This window comes from Centroberyx affinis, unplaced genomic scaffold (assembly GCF_046629955.1).
Source record: "Centroberyx affinis isolate AG114_WGS23_722 - 3 ecotype Tasmania unplaced genomic scaffold, CSIRO-AGI_Caff_v1 ptg000360l_1, whole genome shotgun sequence".
In the NCBI taxonomy this organism is placed as follows: Eukaryota; Metazoa; Chordata; class Actinopteri; order Beryciformes; family Berycidae; genus Centroberyx; species Centroberyx affinis.
This window is the reverse complement of record NW_027279031.1, coordinates 175,569-196,252: the sequence shown is the minus strand read 5'-3', so window position 1 is coordinate 196,252 and position 20,684 is coordinate 175,569. Positions and strand designations below refer to the sequence as shown.

Sequence of the window (20,684 nt, the reverse complement as noted above, 5' to 3'; positions counted from 1 at the left end):
TTCTTGGCCAGCCTGTCGCTAAAATCATTAAAATCAGTACAAGGGGACAAAAATCATCACACTGGTTGATACCTTACAGGAGCACCCTTGCTTCCAGCATTAAGAGGTGTGGTCCCATTTAGGAATTTACCACTTCACCCAACTGTCCTCAAGAAAACCTTGCAGAACCATTTTGATGCAGATCTCTAATTCAGCAATGAGAATAATTAAATTCCTATGTAAAATTCACTTGAGTGATCAAATGAGGTCGTGATTTCAATGCCAAATAGAGAGACGGGGTGCCAAAATAACCTACTTTTAAAAAGGTCTCACTGGGATGAGTGTGGAGAGGTCTGGATGTGTGAGGCTTTACAGCTAGCCTTGAGCAAGGCTCCTCACCTCACATGCCCCTTGCAAGAAAACAGCTGTGATGAGAAGAGAAGAAGGCCCAGGCCGGTTCGGAGCAGCTGTTCTTGGGGCTAGCGGTTAGAAACACCAGGGGTTAGCTAGGGGCTCAATTGTCGCACTAGTGTCTGGCTGGCCACAGGCTTTGATACAGTCCTTTCTTCTTTGTCAGGATCCCAAACCTCAACACTTCCAACCCAAACCATCCCCAGACAACAGAAATAGGAAAACAAGACAAGTGACAATAACCGGGAGCTGTCATATTTTCTGGTGTCTTTCAAAATCAACCCTCAGTGCAACAGAACTGAGGCTACAGTTACAGTTGACGTCTCAATGTGACTGTCGTCCAATAAAGCCAAGACGCGTTAAGTGACAGGTGTGGACGCACAAAAAAACTGATTTTGCTCAAAATCAAACCTCAGTGACCTTAGAAATAAGAGCCCAACTATTGGCATCCGTATGTGTGTAAGGGACAAACACACATAGCCTCTACCACAGAATGCACACTGAGATTTATCCTAGAGGGGCAAACGATGGCATGGAGGAGGAGTAGAGGAGGAGTAGATGAGAAGAGCAGAAGACGGCACAGCGAAGACAGAGTGAGAGAGAAAATAGAAAAGAAAGGGGAGAGAAATTACCAGCCATGTTTATTTCACTGTGATTATACTTAACTCCTAGCCTGAGGTCATGCTAAGAGACCACCAAAAGAACCTCTGTCTCTCAAATACACATTGTAGTATTTACAGACATACATACTGCAGGCAAACACAAACACAACACAAATGCAATGAATTTAGATCAAATTCTCATCTAGGGGAGTACAAATTATCAGTAAGTAATTATTAAGTAATTATCAGCCTGCTGCCCAAGACCTTTGAATATGGTATAAGAGTGTTGCATGAAAAAAAAAAAGTTTTGAGTGAAATCCATAATCACTGGATTACTGTCAGTAATCACAGTATCACTGTCTTTGCTGTCTGTTCATCTGCCATGTACTGCTGTGTTTGGAAGAACAAGAATAGAATGAAATGAAGACCAGTCATCACGCTCCCATGACAACACACACTGACGCATTAAAAACAACCATGGGATGTATAATCTAATTATGTCAATTATGTCTAACTTGTCACCGCAAGGGGCCACACACACATGCACATCCGCCCATGCACCCCACACCCCACACACACACACTTGCGCATGCACGCATACGCACGTGCATGTGAGCTTCCAGCTCCACGACTGAGGCAATAAAGCGTGTTGATGAATGTGACTCTAGGGGGTTACAGCAGGAGTGGATGATCCCGACCCAAAACACAGCCTGCTCTGCAGAGTCACCCTCACTGATGAAACAATAATACACAGCCTATTATCTCATCTCAGAGCTGGATCAGTGGAGGGAACATACACACACACACACACACACACACACACACCCTTGCCCTTGCAATAAGGGTAAAAGGAGGGGTCTATGGTTGTTCTATGTTGTAAAAGGTAATGTAGTATTAAGTTCAGGCCAAGCAGGCAGCTGCTCAGTTGGAGAGACCCAGCATTCTATTAAGACAGTATTTCCTGGACATTAATTTAGCTGCGGTGGCTCCACCAGCTGCATAATTGCCCCCACAGCTAAAAAAAAATGGAAATACAGTGTAAATTCATCGTCTGGCCTCACTGCTTTGCCTGCCCCAAAAAAACATAACAATTACAACTGCAATTACAGCATTTACATCATGATATAAATATCCAAATAAGAGCCATTCGTAATCTGTAACCCCTACTGGAACTGATCCTGGAATGGGGCTGGGTGTGAATTTGGGTTTCAGAACCAAAATTACTACCCCAAATCCCCTACATCTACAACAAAATCTACAGGAAATACTGATTAAGACAAGAAAACAATCTCTCATGTGCTCATGCGTTACCCCTTTCAACAGGAGGCAAACCAGCCGGTGAACATGGGGGCTGGCTGCGATGTCATGGAAACTATCTTCCTCTCTTTCCTCTCTCTCTCTCTCTACATTTCCCTTTTCTTTCCCCCATTTCTCATCTTCACAGAGGAACGGCAACGCGTTTAAGTCGCACCCCGCACCACAAACACAACAGCAGAAGCACGACTTCCATAACTTACAGAGCATCGCACCGACTGGGAGCGAGCCAGCTAAGGTCGCGGGGTCAAGCATTCCGGCCTCTGATACATCCCCCCTTAAGACACCAGCAGACATTCATCACACACTGCTGTGTACACATCCTGCGCGGACTTTCAAACTCTCCTTGCATCATGCCAGCGCTGTGTATACACATCTGCAGATTCCACAGCCTGGGACAGTGTCGGCGGCTGCATCTGTCTTTGCTTGGAACTCCTGTGCAATCTCAAACTGAGCCGAGCTAAGCTTTAATGTGGGTGGGCATATTACGGGTATGGCCAAGTAAAGTGAAAGAAAAATTCCGCTTGAATTGTTGGCTCCGGTCTAGCAACGGCAGCGCGAATAGGAATGTCTGACATTGTGGAAATAAAATAACATCAGATATTCAGACGTGAAGCAATGTACAGGTTGGCGCTGTAGTGTGGAATACATCATTCATTCATGTCGTGCTTTAAAGTGGTTCTGGAAGATTGGTGTGTGTGTGTGTGTGTGTGTGTGTGTGTGTGTGTACTGAGTGGAGGGTGGCGACAGGCACGGATTATGAGCTTGTAATCCTTTTCATCACAATAGCAGCTCATGGTGTCTGTGTGTTAGACGGCTTAATTTACCTACATCTCTTACAGGATGGAGACCCATCCACACATGTTTAAAATGGATTAGATGCTATGTATTAATTGTAAGCTATCAGACATATTGTTTTCATAGATAGAAATAACAACTGTAATGTCACACTTAATTGTTCCTTTCATGATATTGGCAAGAACTATTTAAGGGGCTGATCTGTTAGTTAAGTTAGTTAACCTGTGTGTGTGTGTGTGTGTGTGTGTGTGTGTGTGTGTGTGTGTGTGTGTGTGTGTGTGTGTGTGTGTGTGTGTGTGTGTGTGTGTGTGTGTGTGTGTGTGTGTGTGTGTGTGTGTGTCTGTACTTCCAGACAACACTTGGAGTGTGCCGTCCCGCAGTGTTCCGGCACAAGGATTGACTTCAGTAATCCACATCAGTCAGACTAATTCCATTTCCCCCAAACAGACATCCACATCCCACCCAAACACACACGCGCACACCAGGCAGAAACATAATGGCTGTCTGAAACATCCTGCCGCCGCAGGGCTGATTCCACCTGACCTTTGACCCCAGGCTATGGACTCTGACCCTGCAGGAATGGGCCGTCAACCCCCGGCCAACAAACACCTGTTTATTCCTCACTGCTCATTACACTCAGAGGGAGGGGTGTTTCAGAACTAGCCATTACACACACACAGACACACACACACACACACACACACACACACACACACACACACACACACACACACACACACACACACACACAGTGTTGATCCTCTAATCCTGGCCATAGGGAGGGTCTGGACAGTCACAAGTGTCTGGGTGCTGATTAGCAGTGAGCTGGTGAATGAGTGGCAGAGCAGGAAAAGGCAGATTTTTACAGGCTGTCGTCTGGTTAATTAGGGGCCAGTTTACACGTCCTGACCAATCAGGGCCGAACAGAGAGACGGGCACACAGACGTCCTTTTATAGATCTGAAGGGCAAGGAAATGGAGTTACAGGCCTGTATATTTGTCTTGGTGGTATATTTTGACAAGATGTAGTAAGCTTGTGTAAGCCTCTAGTAACTCTCCGCTGACTCTCCGCTGTGTTTCAAATGAGCAGTACTTAACATCTGGGTACTGAAGTTGTTCTAAGTAGAACATAAAGCAACACATTGTTAAGTACGGCCTAAGCTCTATGCAGAGCCGCAGCCACAGCCTCCCTCTGTCCGGTCCAGTGGTGATGACAGATGCCAAAGGCCACATCCACCCCACGACTGTCCAGGGCTTGGCCAGGGTCGGAGAGGGCATTGCCTGGTGTGAGAGGGTGGTGTCCCACGGGCGCCCGGGCTGGGTGGTGCTACGGTCACCATCGCACAGCCAGAAACTAGTCTTAGTATCACCGCACAAGACAAACATCAACAGGGACACCCGCTGGGCAGGCTGACGCCGCGTGCCTGCGTGGGTGCCTGCCAGCCCGGGCTGTGGCCTGGGGGTGTGGGCAGGCCGGCCGAGCGCCAGGGCCGGCACCCCAAGTTGCTGGGTTCATCCCAGTGGAAAGTCTGCATCAGCCTGCACAGAGCCCACTGCGGCTGGGGGAAGGTAGCGATCCACCAGGTCCCCCCCCCCCCCCCCACTAATCTAGCCATCACTTCCACAACGACCACAAGCTAAATGTATCCTCCATGCACAGCACAAAATAGCATAACTGTGGGGAAGGAGAGAAAAGAGGGAGAGGAGGGAGGGGGGGGGGCGATATAAAGCGAGGGTTGAGATAGAGGAAAGAGAAATGATGGATGGAGAAAATGGGAATGGAGTTGTTACGGTATGACAAGGGGGGAATAAAGCAAAAGAGTGAAGAAAGAGAGCGAGAAAAAGAAGAAGACAGTAAAATAGAAAGAGAGGAAGAGAGGAGAAGCGAGAGGAGGGGGGTCTAAAATAGAGATGGATGAAGCGCTCCTGAACAACAGACAGAGACACAGCAGACAGAGATGGAGAGAGGAGAGAGAGGGGGGGGGGTCTCTCCATCTCAACCACCACATATTTTCCCTCGTGAGGGATATAATTTACACAAACCCACGAAAGGTCAGGAGCAGAACACCCAGTGCCAACTCCATCTCAGCAGCCAACACATTCTTTTCTTTTTCTCTCTTTCTGTCTGCCTCTCTCCTTCTTTCTGTCCCTCTCTTTGTTTGTCAGTGTCTCTCACTCTCTCTCTCTCTCTGTCTTTCTCTCTCTCTGTCTGTTTCTCCTCTCTCAAGCCTCTCCTCCCTTCCATAGGGTAGCTATCTATTTATATGGGACTTATTCCAACAGTCGTGGTTTTTAGGTTGGGAGATGCTCGTGTGCGTTCGCGTGTGTTATTCGAAGGCCCCATGTCTTTTAACAGCCTCTGTTTTTGCCACGTGTGGTTGGCAGGCAGTGGGGTTCCACTCCACTTCCAACATCTTTCTTCCCCTCCTTCATCAGGGCCAAACTAGGGGGGGAAGAGGAGACGAGGGAGAGAGAGAGAGAGAAAACAAAAAAAGAGTAAAATAGCAAAGGTGGAATGGGCATGGCATTGTATGCAAGGCAGGGCAAAGAAAGAGGGATAAATTTAGAGAGAAAAGTCCCTGTGCTGAAGAGAGGACAGAATTGTGTGTGTGTGTGTGTGTGTGTGTGTGTGTGTGTGTGTGTGTGTGTGTGTGTGTGTGTGTGTGTGTATGTGTGTCCATGCTGGTTCATTAAATGGCCTTGGCTGAGCAATAGCGCCAGTGTTAACCTACCGACCTGCAGACGCACACTACCTCAGAATAAACAAAGATGACTGTGACTGTACTGTACTGGGTCTTTGAAGACTGAACACTGAACAGAGCAGCAGAGTGTCATTTCTGAAAGCGCCGCAGTGGCCAGTGACCTAAGCCAGGTCAGACATACACCACCGTGTTCAAAGTGTAAAGACGTCTGTGGACAGAAGACCAGCGCGGAGTGTGGGCTCAAGCAGAAACATTTCTAAGACCAGAATGAGTCGTGTGTTTACGGAGTGGAGAGAGTTTGTACAGAGGACTGTGGAGAGAGGGCTCGGCCTGGCCAGTCAGGAAGAAAGGAGTCATGGCAGATGAGCAGGACACAAAGTTTTTCTCTTTTTTTAAAGTTATAAAAACACAGCCGACCTCAGCAGTGTATGTGCGCGTGCATGCTTAAATGTGTGCGTATACATCCTTATCGTCATCCGTCCATCAAGTCTGTGTTTTTATTCAGCCCAGTGCTAGTGAAAGGCCTGCTCCCCCAGAACACCACCCAGGTGGGTCAGCGTGAAAGGCCCAGCAGCACCCCAGCTTTGTCCCTTTGGCCTCTGAAGAACAACTGGCCCCTCAAATATTTTCCTGCAGCAGGGCCTCTTCTCTTTCTCCAAGCTGGTCTTTTGGTCAAATATGTTTGTCAAAGGTGCTTTGTGAAGGAGTTGGGCTTTCAACCTCACTCCAAGACCCTCCGTGCTCCAATCCACACAGCTGGGATATAAAGAAAACCATTGGCACAGAAAAAAAGACTACAGTACAGTGTAGGTACAGAACTGGGTACGACAGCAGCCTGGCAGTGTCTGTATTTTTCAGGGACAAAATACCTATGACAAAAAGATCGCTGCTAGAAGTGGCAAGTGGCCACACAAAAAGGGGAAGAAAATCAAGAAACCAGAAACGACCCAAGAGAGGCACATTTTCACTGAGAGATGAGATATATATATATATATATATATAGAGAGAGAGAGAGAGAGAGAGAGAGAGAAACGAGGAGGGAGAGTGGAGTTCATATTTTTTGGTTGGAGGGGTGCTATCTTGTTAAAATATCTTGTCTATGGGCACCTACTGGATGCATGGGTAAAGAAAGACACAGTTTCCATGGATGGTTAAGTCTATGTCACTCCACCTATCAAATCCTGTTGAGTGATGATGAATGCTGTTTGGCGATGGTCTGTGTGTGCTGAAAAAGTCACAGAAATGGCAGACTGGTCCAGACATGTATGTGTGTATGACGGTATGGTATGTATGAGTGTGTATGTATGTATGTGTGTGTATGCGTGTGTGTGTGTATGTATGTGTGCGTGTGTGTGTGTGTCCTACCCAGCTTGCCATTAGGAATGTGGCCTCTCCAGCTCATGGTTGGCCTACTGTGTTAGAGACACCTGTGCCCCATGTGCCCTCTACACACACACACACACACACATACACACACACACAAAATCACACTGCCCCTACATTGCGGTTAATGGCATTGTAAGTTTGGACTGAAATCTCTCATGCCCTGTGTCCCCACACACACTTTAATGGGTGATGCACTGGAAGAGCAACCACAGTTAGGAGACATTAGTGATGGGAGGTATGGGTGAGAAACTCTATAGGCTTTATGGGAGACCACCTCACCCCACCCTACCCCCTTCACAATCATCCATGTAGGTCTGTTTGCCTGCACCCATGCTTGCAGCCACACTGGTGGGTCTATTTTTACCCTGTAACACAACAAAGAGGGAAAGCACCAGCGTTTATTTGCGCTATAAACGGCTGCTAATTCAAAATGGCAGATTAACATGCTAAATGACTAAATGCTACATTTGAAACATTTTCCTGCTCTGAACCAACAATCATTATCAGTACATACATCATTATGTCTGCTTTCCTCGTCATCTTCTGTGCCCAAAGGAAAAAAACATTTGACAAAAGATGGCCAAGGCACCATGGAGGTCTTACACTCACAACTCTTTTACAAGACTTCACCTCCCACTTGTCCCCCCACTCTTCAGTCCCTTGCCCCCCAGCCTAGCACAAAGCGCCTATACAATAGCCGGCTGACTAATTGACCTTGCTGAAATAATGTTAGCTGGCTTCATACAGAGGACCTTCAGTCCATGTAAGACCAGGAAAGCCCAAAAGGAGCTCCTTGAAGAGCACGCAGACTAAAGACCGACTGGTGTTCCCCCTGAGGGTCCTCCACCTTTTCTTCTCTTCTCCCCCTCTAACTTTTTTTCTCTTCACACAATGGAGAAATTATTTCCTGCCCACCACCACCTCCCCAACGCTCCCGCCAATTGCATTTTAATGAAGTTTTTAATCTGGTTAAAGCCAAGTGCACATGCGTGGATACACACACACACACACACACACACACACACACTCACACAACCCTGTGCAGAACAACAGGGAGGCCATGCAGGTGCAGAACAGCTTTTGTTGTCATAACATTTCCATGGAGACGAGCTCAGCCCAACAGGCAGTGATATTGTTCAGTCCTTTCCCCCCTCTCTGCCTCTCAATTCTCCTACCACATGCGCACAAACACACACACACACACACACACACACGTCTGGCCCACCTGTGTGTCTCAACCTCTGGTGCATCAACACAATGACAACACAGTGAGGCATTAGAGCATCCAGTCAAATGACCAGTTATGTAGTAAAAACACACACCCACACACACAGACGGTGAGCAGCGGCATGCCTCAGCACTTTTCCCATTAAACTAAGCGTGGCATATTACTCCTGCCTCACTGACGCTGACATGTTTCCACAGTGTGGGCAGACAAATAGGGCCCACATGAGAAGTGACATCAGCCAAGAGCACATGTGGCCCACCTGCCACCGGCCAATCACGGTGCGTCGTTAATAGAGAATTTCCTTCAATTTCCTAGAGTTTCCTTGCGAAGCAGTGAGCCTGCCAATGATGGGCCCAGGATCACTGGTTTCTATCATGGAAACATGATCATAAAAGAGAAAACAATGACCAGACAATCCACCTTGCCTGCTCTCTCTATTAAACGATAGGAAAAGTCTGCTCAGTCAAACCCACTTAAAAAAAGGAGGAAAGTTGGGCTGGATTTGCTATTGTGCCAGATGTGGATGAGTGCTGCGCTGATATTACACAGACCATTTACACAGGAGAAAAGCCACTGGCCCAGACATTGTGAGCTTAGCTATGGCATCACTATTGGCAATCTGCGATCCAGGGTTTGAGCTTCAACTGCTTTAGATCAAATGGCCCTTCAAGTTGACGAATCAGCGGAGGTTAGGAACTACCACAAATTTTATCTAGGTTTTATCTTGGGCTGTGTAATTTAAGAGGCTCCATCCATCTCTGTCTCTCCCGTGTGTCTGTGCATATGAATTATGTGGGCATGTGCAAGTCCGGCTTGTCTGTGTGCATCGATATCCGTGTCTCTCTCACTCTCCCTCTGCACCTCCATTACTGTTTGTAAGCCTATGAGGTGCACAGTGACAGGCTGCCAACCTGCAGCAGGCAGAGAGGCGGCAGTGGGGGCCAGGCTGCAGGGTTGGGGTGGGTGGGGGTGCAGGGCAGAGGAAACCATCTACTAATGGGAAACACACGTCCCTCCATCACTCAGTCTTTCTTTCTACCACTGCAGAGAAAAGTGGCAGCCATCCAAGAGGTGACTGGCGTCCAAAAGAGAGGCATGATTTAAAAACAGGAGCTCTTGCCGTGCCACGGTTCCTGGCTCTTGCAAAAGGGACAATCATGACTCTTAAAAATACACAGATACTTTGAAAGAGGGTTGGGGAAGGAGACAGGGGAAAAAGAGGGTAGGTACAAAGACATAAAATAGAAAGTGAGAGGGAAAGAATGGTAGACAAAATGAATAAAAAGGTATACAGTGAAGGAGATTTCAAGCAAAAAGATGAAATGCAGAGAAAGGAAAACTAGGAAAGAGGTGTATGAGAAAATAGGGGCAATCAAGAAAAAAATGTGACAGTGAGGCAACCTTGCGCCAATTTTCACACAAGCTGCTGCTCGTTTGGAAAGTCTCCTTGAACCTGCCATTGGGGCTCCTCCACACATAGTATCCCCTTGCACTGATACTTAATAGCAGTGTGTTTATTCATCTCCTAGCATTGCATCCATGTGTTGTGAATAATGGCCAGTGCTGTTTCCACTTTAGCCCTGCGTCCTCTGCCAACCCAGCCTTCCTCACATCTCCATCTGAGGCTCAGCTACTGGATATCTACCCCGCAGAGCAGGGAGAAGAGTGCTGAAACGGACTTGGGATGGTGCAAAGTAGTGTGAAGGTTTTTGGTAGGGCAAAGATCCTGAATGTTATTGCCAGTGCATTTTAAAAAAAGGGGGAAAAAGGACATTCTTCCAGATGTTAGAGAAAAGCAATATCTGCAGCTGCAAGTGCAACCGGTTCCCGCTGCTCTCTTTCTAAAGAATGGAAAGTGAAGTCTGACACCGTCTCAAAACTGAGACAGACTGGAGAGAGGTTCCAGAAAAAGCCTTCCAGTTTTGAGTCATTTGAGCAATTACCTTAACAGCATTAAGACGTTTTAAACTGCCACGTAAGGCAGAGTAGCAGAACCTTGACAAATCGGCTCCAGTGCAGTCTGCATGAAATCATAATCCAAACCATAAAAGAAAATATAGTAAAGGTAAATTGAAGAAGAGGAGGAGGGGAAAGGAGAGGTAGCTGGAGGAGGAAGGGAGCAACGTTTTTATATTTTTCCTTCTGTGGCGAGTTCACACAAAAGGGTCCTTCTGATCCCCAGAGTGCTGTGCAAATACCTGTGGGATGAAATCAAAACCCTCTGTGAATTATATTAAATATTCCCTGCCAGCCGCTCCGCATACTTCCACGTGTTTTTACCAGTGCTGGAAGGCTCCATTAGGCTTTGCTCTAAAAAAGCCATTTAATTGGAATCCCAGACGCCAGCACCTTCAAACGCTCTGCTCTTTCTCTCCATTTCTGCTGTGTAGGAAGGAGAGAGCAGGAGAGGAGGAGTGAGAATCAGACGACAGAACGTTACAGAGAGAGAGAGAAATAGGTGGCCAGGTAAGGATAAAGAGAGGGTTCATTGAAGGATATTTGAACAGCTTAGTTGAGCCAGGAATAATAAGGCTTTTGCTCTTTGAGTTGATCACATGGGGTGAAAGGGGAACGGAGGACCACTGCAAGGGGGTGTTGGGGAGTGAAAAGGAGGTTGGGGTCAGCACACGAGTTTCCACCAAAAGCCCACAAAAGCCCACAGTGAGACGATGTCTTTAAAAAATGAGGGGATTTCAGACCTCCCTCCTCCCTCTTCATCCTCCGCTCCTGGCCTAACTCCCCCTCCACTGAATCGCAAGCTGAAACCCCAAATGACTAACAGATTCCAGACACGGCGTTTCAACTGTCAAAACGCAGAGTTCAGGTTCTCTGACAGAGCGCGTGCGGTCACATCTCCCCCTTCACCCCCGACCCTCCCCCACCCAACCCCGTACATGGGGGGGGGGGGGGGGGGGGGGGGGGGGGGGGGTCAACTTGACCCCGACGATCACCTGACCATGGCCTTGGCTTTCCAATGGAGAGTCTCCATCCATTAAACATTTTCTGAGCCGAACAACAAAAGTCCACTTACTCTCCGAAACTCTCCGAAAGAAAGGAGTAGTAGGTCAAATTAGCGTTCAAACCAACACACACAGAACTTCTTTCTGTGGTGTTTTCTGGCCTGGTTTGGTTAGCGGTGCTGCAGCTGCACCTAATCCCCACAGGAAAGCCTTCATCTGGGATTGATTTTGAGCGCCTGGGCCGGGATGGGAGAAAGGGGGGACTGTTCTGTGAAGGCTGGATCCTTTCTGGGGCACAGGCCTCTCCTCCCCAATCCAGCTGATTAAAGGGAGTTTGGATCCATTACACCGGATGACTGGGCCGTGCTCTCAGGCACGACCCCGGTACACAAACACACGGAGAGAGATTGGGGAGAGTCAATAGGGGTTGTGCCTCTGAGTACCACACCTGGGGCACTCCCACCCACGCCAACGTCACCCTCATCCATCCACCACAATAACACCCTTCCCCTCACTCCCCTCCCCACAGCTAACAACACAGTCTGTCAGCAGTGCTTCCCTCAGAGGGCGCGTTCTTTGTATAACCCGTGACAAGGTTGGGAAAACAGTGGGGTCGGCTCTCCGGGGACGGGTCTCTGTCCACTCCAGTCGGCAGGCTGGATGCTGGCGGGCAACTGGGTCACAGTGATCCGTTTTCATCAGCCTCACCTCCGAAAAAAGACAGAGCAGCCCCGCGGTTTGCCATGATGAGATGTAATGGAAGATGCGGTGTGTGTGTGTGTGTTCATGTGAATGTGTGTGAGTACTTGAATGGGTTCATGTATTTGAGGAGAAGAACACTGGTAGTGACTGGGGGAAATTAAAGGGGTAAAACCCTAAACTCTCCCCGACTTTATAGTTTCGTCACGCTGAATCCCAACCAAATGACCCTCTGAGAATTCCCTGTCAGCTCTATGCCCAGTTTACAAGCTACTATGCAAGCATGCATCAACAGGATGACCCTATAGGTTATGTGTGTGTGTGTGTGTGTGTGTGTGTGTGTGTGTGTGTGTGTGTGTGTGTGTGTGTGCGTGTGTGTGCGTGTGTGTGTGTGTGTAACCGGTAAAGTGGGGGAGTCTGGATAATCATCATGACGTCTCCTGCATTTACACGGCAAGCTGGTTGCAATCGGGCCCAGTTGTAAAGTTCACTGATTGCAGCTGGCTTAGAGGCCCTATTAAACTCATTATTATAATTTAGGTTTATAGAGGGAAGAGTATGAGGGAGAGAGCAACACGGAGAGATCCATGTTGTTCTCCGGTGTCCAGATCTGCAGCCTGTATGGAAAACGGGCTTGCAGTAATAGCTACCTGCACACAGTTAAAACACTCCTCTCAGACTCATCCCCCTCCATGCCATGATTCTGCAGTCTCCATTTCAACCCCAAACGAAAAATAAACATTTCCCCTCTATTATTCTCCGTCCAAATTATATTCCACCCACAACCCCATTTTACTGGCGCATGCTCCGGGCCTCCTTTCGTTGTGACACTCCAAAGAAAACAGTCCTACTGAATGCTGTTGACGTAGCACAGCTAACCTGATACAAGCCAGCTCGCTGCTCCAATTACACACCATGTTTACCACAGCCCTTTTAATTAAAAGCAGACCAGAAAAAAAGAACAAATCCATCTTTATATGCACCTCAGGCCTCAAATGACAGGGAGTGAATGCCCCACTACGGATGTTTGACTTTGAGTTTCCTCAGTCGCTCTCGTTCAATAGTACCGTTCAATCTATCAAGTACAGAGAATAGGGAAGACAAATTCCCCTATGATTATTTCTGAATGCATGTGTCTATCTTTCAGAGAGCCACTTTGTCATAAACAAGAGATATGCGCGAGGCAAGAGGCAATGCTGCTTTAATAGGAAATTCTCCACAGAAAACCCACCATGATAACAAACCAGAGACAAAGAGCAAGAGCCCTGAAGGCCAAAGGGAACATGAGGACATGCTGCTGCCTAAGGGAACAAGCTGAATGATAATATAGTGCTACTGTCTAACAAACTACACACAGAGTGAAATATTGAATGAAGAGTGACTTGTTTTAGTGGATGGAGGCCCAAGTCTACAGACACAAGCCTCCATCCCCCAGCTCTATTATAGGATATTGCTAAAAAAAAAAAAAAGATAAGAATGACTAAACAACCGGCAGCAATGAGCATTTTTGACCTTGCCCATGCCATGCACTTTGAACAAAAACAAACCTAGCCTCAGATTGCCATTTCTGTTATCTGCGTTTGCTGATTGCAGAGTACGTCTAGAAGCTATTTAGCTTAATAAAGCGTTTGGCCAGCCCATGGATGGATATGATTGGGAAGTAGCGATTACATTTTCCCCCCAATTTAACTCCTGAAGCCTGGTTAGTTCTGGACAGTGTTCTGGATGTGTCCCAGTGTGGAGATAAACAGAGAGGAATGGAGCCTGGGCCTGTAGCAGCAGCTTGGGCCCAGAGCACAGACAGGGCCTTGGGTATGGGGCGAAGGATAGAAGGAACAAGGATGGAGGAGGGGGTGGATGGGGGATAAGGACAAAAGATGAAGTGTGGGGGGAGAGGAATGGGGCGATGGTAAGGATGTATTTGTATCTGATATACATGCTTATGAAGATTTTCTTTAGTGACAAAGTGAGAAGTGCTCTTTGGAAGGAACCCTACTTTGATTTATTGTTAGCTAACATAAAGCCTTATCATAGCGCTTTTGAACCCAATCTGTGACTTTACAGAGGTGCACCCCCCCTCCCCCGCCCCAAGGTCTAGTATACATGTCAATATTATTAAAAAAAACAAAAACAGTGACTATACCAAAATCTCATTGTTTTTGCTTTGATTTTATTAGTGCACTATCAGCAAAATATAGAAACAAAACAATATATTAGTGAAATTTTAACATCAGTCTATTATATTCTTGAACCAAGATATTTTTCGTGCCCAAGAGCAAACATTAGGAAAAACAGAAGAGAAATGAGTGGGTAGAAAGAAAAAGGAAGCCAATATTGGGGCATTTGTCATTTGATTGCCTATCTGTTTTATATCAGTGCTGGTCTGCAGGCGTCTGGAGGGGAGGTGGCCTTGGGAGTGATAGCACTCTGACACACCATCCCAGCATATGATAGTCATCTAGGACAATCACTCACATCACTCCCATTCAGCACAACAGTCTACAAATGGGGACACGCTGATTGTTCAGGGCGATTGAAGTGATTTAATACAGGACTTATTACAGCTGACCCACGGTTCAGCACACGCCCCTGCAATTATGCCCATTGGAAAATCGCAGTCTTTAAAATCAACGCGTATCAAAATACAGGAGATTGAAGGGCTGGGCTAGAATGGAAAGCTAGTCCTTCAGTATTATTTTTTAATGAAACTGGTTTACTAAATCCAAAGAATATGTCATCTCTTCTGCCGATGTGAGAACGCGCGGACAGAGACGCGTAGAGAACCAGACGGTGGCTGACTAACAGGAATGTATAACAGCTTGTCACCAGATGAGCAGGACAGTTCGGTAGAGATCCTCACACTGCTGGTACATTCTCTTCTAGTTGCGCCATCATCACACCCGCAACACAGCAGCTACAGACTCTACAGAGTAAACTTCAACATTCCTCCGTCTACAAGCAGAGACACCAGGGAGACACACTTTGCAATAAATTAACTAATTAACACTGTCTTCGGTGGTTTTTAGCAGACACCAAATTCCTGATGTGTTCGTGAGATGTATGAGATGGTTGTGGGGATTGTTGAAAATACACTATATGTTTTTGTAAGAAACAAATTCTTCTGCGGCATCAGATATCATTCATTTCCATGAAAAGTATGCTGGCACCAAACAAGGCGATGGATTCCAAAGAGGCACTCAGACAGGCAACTATCTGTCTCACTCAAATGAAAGAGGAAGCGGAGGAAATGGAGATGAGTGGCGAGCACGAGGGCAGAAGGAAGAGGGGGAGGGCGAGGGCGAGTGGAGGTTGTTATTTAGGACCCCGCTGTGTCAACTCCTAAACGTCTCTCTCTCTCACACACACACACACACACACACACACACACACACACACACACACAGATTCAAGAGAGAAGGGACACACAATGGCATTCCTCGGAGAGTGCTTCTCGGTGGTAGTCTTGGGCTAGTAAAATCCGGTCTCGCTACTTACATGAATTTACAGCATTCACTGTAAATGAGTACATCTTCACAGCTTTCTTAACGCAACACCGCAACCACACACACATACACACACTCATTTACAGATATGTGTATACTTAATTTGGGCACAAGGCAGTCCCAATCGTTTGTGCCAAAGAACAGAGGTGATGTCTATGCTGCCATAGCAGCACCACAGAGCAGTAACATAAACACACAAATCTCTCTCTCTCTCTCCCTCTCTCTCTCTGTGCTGCTACCTCTCTGCCTTTTTACAGTAATCCACCACAGCATGCTGCCTGGCCCGGCGCAGTTTGGCCTGCTCTAGTCTGGAATGACTTGGCCCGCCAGCCTGTTTATAATAGCGCTGAAATGCATGGGCTGGATCTGACAAAGAAAACCCTCACCCCCGCCCCCCTCCCCCTCCCTTCCTCCCTCCATCCTTCCATCCCCGTCCTCTCTGGAGCCCGGCCACGCTCCCGCTCTCCTCCGGTCCTCGGCAGCCGCGTTTGGAAAAATAAACGGAGGGAGAGAGGGACTGGAGGAGGAGGAGGTCAGGAGTAGAAACGACAGGCGCTGACTGAGCGAGGGGGAAAGTGTGAGTGTGTCTGCTGCTGTTGCCTGACCCTTCACCCTGGTTATGGACAGAGGGATGCAGAGCACACACACACACACAGATACACACTCTTTCCCCTGCTTGGACAGGACAGTGGATAGGACTCTCTCTGTGTGGCTCTGACCCAGGAAACGGCAGGAATGTGGAGGGACAGTGTCAGAGCTCTGGGAGGTCCGGCCAGCGCCACAGCGGAGGGGAAGCCTCACAGTGTGCGGAGGCCCTTCATATATCATTCAGCACACGCAAACGCCACACACATATATATTGTACGCTGAACATGCCAAAGAACACACACACACACTGTACTGTAACACATGACACTCTCTCTCTTTCTCTCTCTCTCTCTCTCACTGGCAGACACACAAGTGCAATAATGTCAGTTATGGGGGGCAGTGGTTGCAGGCTAACGCAGTACTCACCCGCTGGAAGAGCCAAGTGACACAGAGGCTACAGAGGAGCTCAGCTTCCTGCTGTCCCACAGCCTCACCTCCCGACTGCGCATCTACACACACAATAACACATGACATGGTGTGAGTACTGTTAACACGGATGAGTAGAAACAAACACAGTGGTACATGGTTGAGGTACACACACACACACACACACACACACGTGAACATATGCACATGCATTTGAACATACACACACACTGTACACACACATCTTTTCATATACTGTGAAGCATTTTGTAAACTGTGTTTTAGAAAAGCTGTGCTATATAAATAAAGTTTATTATTATTGTTATTATTATTTCAACAACTACATGGGCATGTGGATTTCCTCACCATATCAAAGCCAGTGGTCAGTAAGTGGTCGTCTTTGGCCCAGAGGATGCGTGAGTCCTTGTTGTTCAGAAGACTCTTGGCACTCTGTGGGACAAAGAACACAAAAAAAACAACTCAAACTCATTCTCGACAGCATCGCACAGAGACAAAAAGAATTATGTCCTATAGAGGATTCTTCAATTCAACGTCTCTGTCATGAACCTTAACCTTAACCATAACCCAGAGTTCTCAGAAGATAACGAGGGGAGTGAGGAGTGAGTGATTGGCAGGGAGGAGAAAAAGACAGAGAGAGGAAGGAAGAGAGACGGGACTATTCCCAGGTGCCTCTGACAGATCCCCATGGTTGGACAGAACAGGACTTGTCCCATGAAAGGAGCGCTTGTTATTGTTGATGTAGCAGACAAGGTGACTTCTGCCCCGGGTGAAGTTTAGATTACCAAGCTGTGACATTGTGTCTGTGTGTGTGTTTATGGCATTGAGGCTGTGTTACACTGTTTCCATGGGGAATATGTGTCAAAACAGCATTGCTGGGTTGATTTGACAGGGGGGGTCTCCGACTAAAACTGACACACGTTTTCATGGATAATGGCTAAACACTGTGGTGTGTTGAAATGAGAGAATGTGCATGTTTGTAAAGACAACATGAGATTTAGAGAGGAGAATGAGAGGGAACAGTATGTGAATGGAGGTATGGAGGTTTGGGGGGGGGGGGGGGGTTGTAAGCAAGTATGGCCTGTCAAGACAAGACTGTCAGTCAATTGCCAAATATATGTGGTTCCTAAATAACAACGGCTTTATACAGCTTTTCTGAAAAATGTACTACTGCAGGACCCCTTTTAAAGAAAGGAAATCAAGACACAAGCCCCTAACCCTTAAAAGCATGCTACTTAGCCTATCTGTCAGGGCATAACTACTTATAGATCTTAATGTCTCAAAGTCCCAGTCTCAGTGAGGCCCCTGGTATCTGTGTACTCAGTGCTAGAGTTACACTGAGCTTCCACATAAGGCACGGGGGTTAGCGATGGAGTTTCCATGGAACAGGAGCCGTCAGCCCGCTGTGTCTCCCCAAATTACTGTTGTCATTTTTATGGCCCGCCTGTCGCAGTGCCAACCCTCTGAGGAGCGCGACTGGACGGCTGCGCGCAATAAGGCAGAGGGTTTGTTGTAGCTTAACACTCAAAACGTCCTGCAAGAGCGTGCCGCCTCATTCTCATGGCAACAACAAACGACCGCTGATGAGAAATTGTAAAAACAAAAAAGGGGAGAGAACTTGAGCTGCCATGTTGCGCTCCTGAACACACCACGCAGTGTAGGTTACAGCTAGAGTAACGGGGCCTCTCGCTGTACAGCCTCCACTGTTGTAGGACCATGTTTGAGTCCCGGAGGCACTTGTCAAATTGGCAACTGAACCTAAAAGATCTGACAAATAGGGATGAACACAGAACATCAAATCCAGTTAGAGGAGAGTTCTGCACATGTGGGCCCTATCAAGTCTAACTCAAACCCCACTTCCCCTCCTCTCCTCTCTGACGTCTCTCTCGCCACACGCCCAGCCCAGCGGTTTGAGGATCGAGCACTGAGGGGGTTTGGTTCTTTTTTTTTTTTTTTGCTGTCTCAATCAAACGTTTCATCGCTGGTCGCTCCCCCAAATCCTCTCCACGGCGCTTCCTCCTCTGGTGCATGTGGACAGTAAATGACACACATATGCGGAGAGTCAAAGCAGATGCATACACACACACACACACACACAAAGGATGTTACCCTCCCTGCCCAGCCACACAGACACAGCAGGTTGAAACATTTACTCGAAGGGGGGCAAAACCCTTCAACCATTTACACAGAAGACGTAAGATGTGGTTCGTTACCAGTTAATTCAGCGTGTAGAAATGACAGATTCTAGTTTGCTCAGGGTGCAGCTAGGAGTTAGGACAGGGAGGAGGTGGAGGATAAGGGTGGTAATTATTAGCACTGGAGCGGCTGTTTTATTGATTTCAATGGAATGGAATCCTAAAAAGTCCTCTCCCTCCCCCATGGGCCACAGCACAAGTCACTGTACAAGTTAACTGTAGAGAAACAAAGGGATACAGGCTGCTTAATGCACGGCTTAGGCCAAGACATCCTTATAAGCCTCCGCTGGAACCATTTCCGTCAATGGAGCATAAAAAACTATAAATCATAACCGCACATATGAGTGTGTGTGCCTATGGGCCACACTGGAGGTTCCGGCTAAATTTATCACACTCAACTGTGAAGCGACCTGACATTGCTACATATGCTGAGAGCATGCGCCGACATAAATATCATGGTTTTAAAAAGGAAATACTCAGATGTGCACTTCTCTGAGGGATGATATGTCTTTATGTGTGCCATTTTTTTTTGCCTGACACCATCTGTATGTTACACAGATGTCTTCTGGCTCCTGGTGCGCTCCCCGATAGCCATATCCACCGAGGGAGATTAGTGAACCTTCTACTGACCTGGCTCTAAAACAGGTTTCTGAAGTTAACGCTACCAAAGCACAGACAGAGAGTTGATAATAAGTCCTGGGTTGAATAAACACTTAAGTCGTGACTAAAGGTCATTTTTCAGCCTGGAGTCAGACGGAATGCCTTGTACAGGTAAGTGAACTCATATTTGTCAGATGAAAAATAGCCCAGATGTATGGGAGAGATCCAGAGTAAACGAAGACCCCGAAAAGCGATAGATCAGAAAAGAGAGGGGGAAGGAGGAAGGCTAAAGCCAGCGTGGAATAAACAGACATGGAGAGAATTCATTGCCACTAAGCTGTTCATACTTCTCACTGCCACGGCTGGCTGATTTCCTTCCAGGGGCAATACAATGCAGAGCTGCCAGTCTGACCAAACTAGGAAAACTGACGATTTTGTCTGCTCAGGGCCTGTTCAACACCGGCACTGCTGCTAGAGGCAACATGTGGTATTCGATTCATACTTTCGTCTAACAGCGGAAGATTCCAATTGTGTTCATATTACACACAAGAACTGTAAACAGCACACATTCACATCAGGGTCTAATGAGCTAAGCAATGAAGACTGCACACGCACTTCAAGTACACTCTTCACTTAAAACAGACACACACACACACACACACACACACACACACACACACACATTAATCATGACAGAGACCATCCTTCAACTGGAAGGCCCAGGTTCAAGCCCATGTGACAGCAAGCATCCGCCCTGCTGAAGTGTCCTTGACCGAGACACTGAATCCCTACCTGTGCACTGACCTCTCTATGGAGGGGGCAAAACAAAAAGATGAATTTCTCCTTCAGAGGATCAATAAAGTATCACAAAAAAATACATCACCTTTCTGTGAACTGGCTTTGGAGCAGACCGACTTGAGTTTTGCCATTACAGCATCCCTCAGGCCTGCGCTACGCTGCCTGAGCCAGCCAGCTCCAGGGCTCAAGGCAAATAAACCGGCCTGACGTCTCACACAACAGACAGCCATACATGCTCCATAAATCACACTAGCGTGATGTCATCCTGTCATCCTGGAGGCACGTGCAGCTTTGGGCCGCGGCTTGTCGGCGGGAGCTACGGAAGTGCAGTTGTGGACTGGGGGGTAGAGGTTTGTTCTGGGCCTCCTTTCCGTAATAAACAGTGTTTCAGATTGAGGAAGATTAGAGAACTGCACTACTACTGACACCACAGGGCGGCCAGAGGACACAACATCTGGACCTGTGTGTGTATATGTGT

The 20,684-nt window shown here is 47.4% G+C and overlaps 1 protein-coding gene across 1 annotated transcript in view; it reads right to left on the bottom strand.

Annotated features, from left to right (window-relative positions):
- Positions 1-6,317: 6,317 nt before the first annotated feature.
- Positions 6,318-20,684, bottom strand: part of LOC139641292 (coronin-7) — a 41,707-nt gene continuing 27,340 nt past the window's right edge. Inside the window, exons 8-10 of the mRNA XM_071515597.1 lie at positions 16,962-17,045; positions 16,596-16,678; positions 6,318-6,561 (exon numbers count right to left, since the gene is read on the bottom strand). Coding sequence (XP_071371698.1) covers positions 6,318-6,561; positions 16,596-16,678; positions 16,962-17,045 — 411 coding nt within the window. The remainder of the gene's footprint in view (positions 6,562-16,595; positions 16,679-16,961; positions 17,046-20,684) is intronic.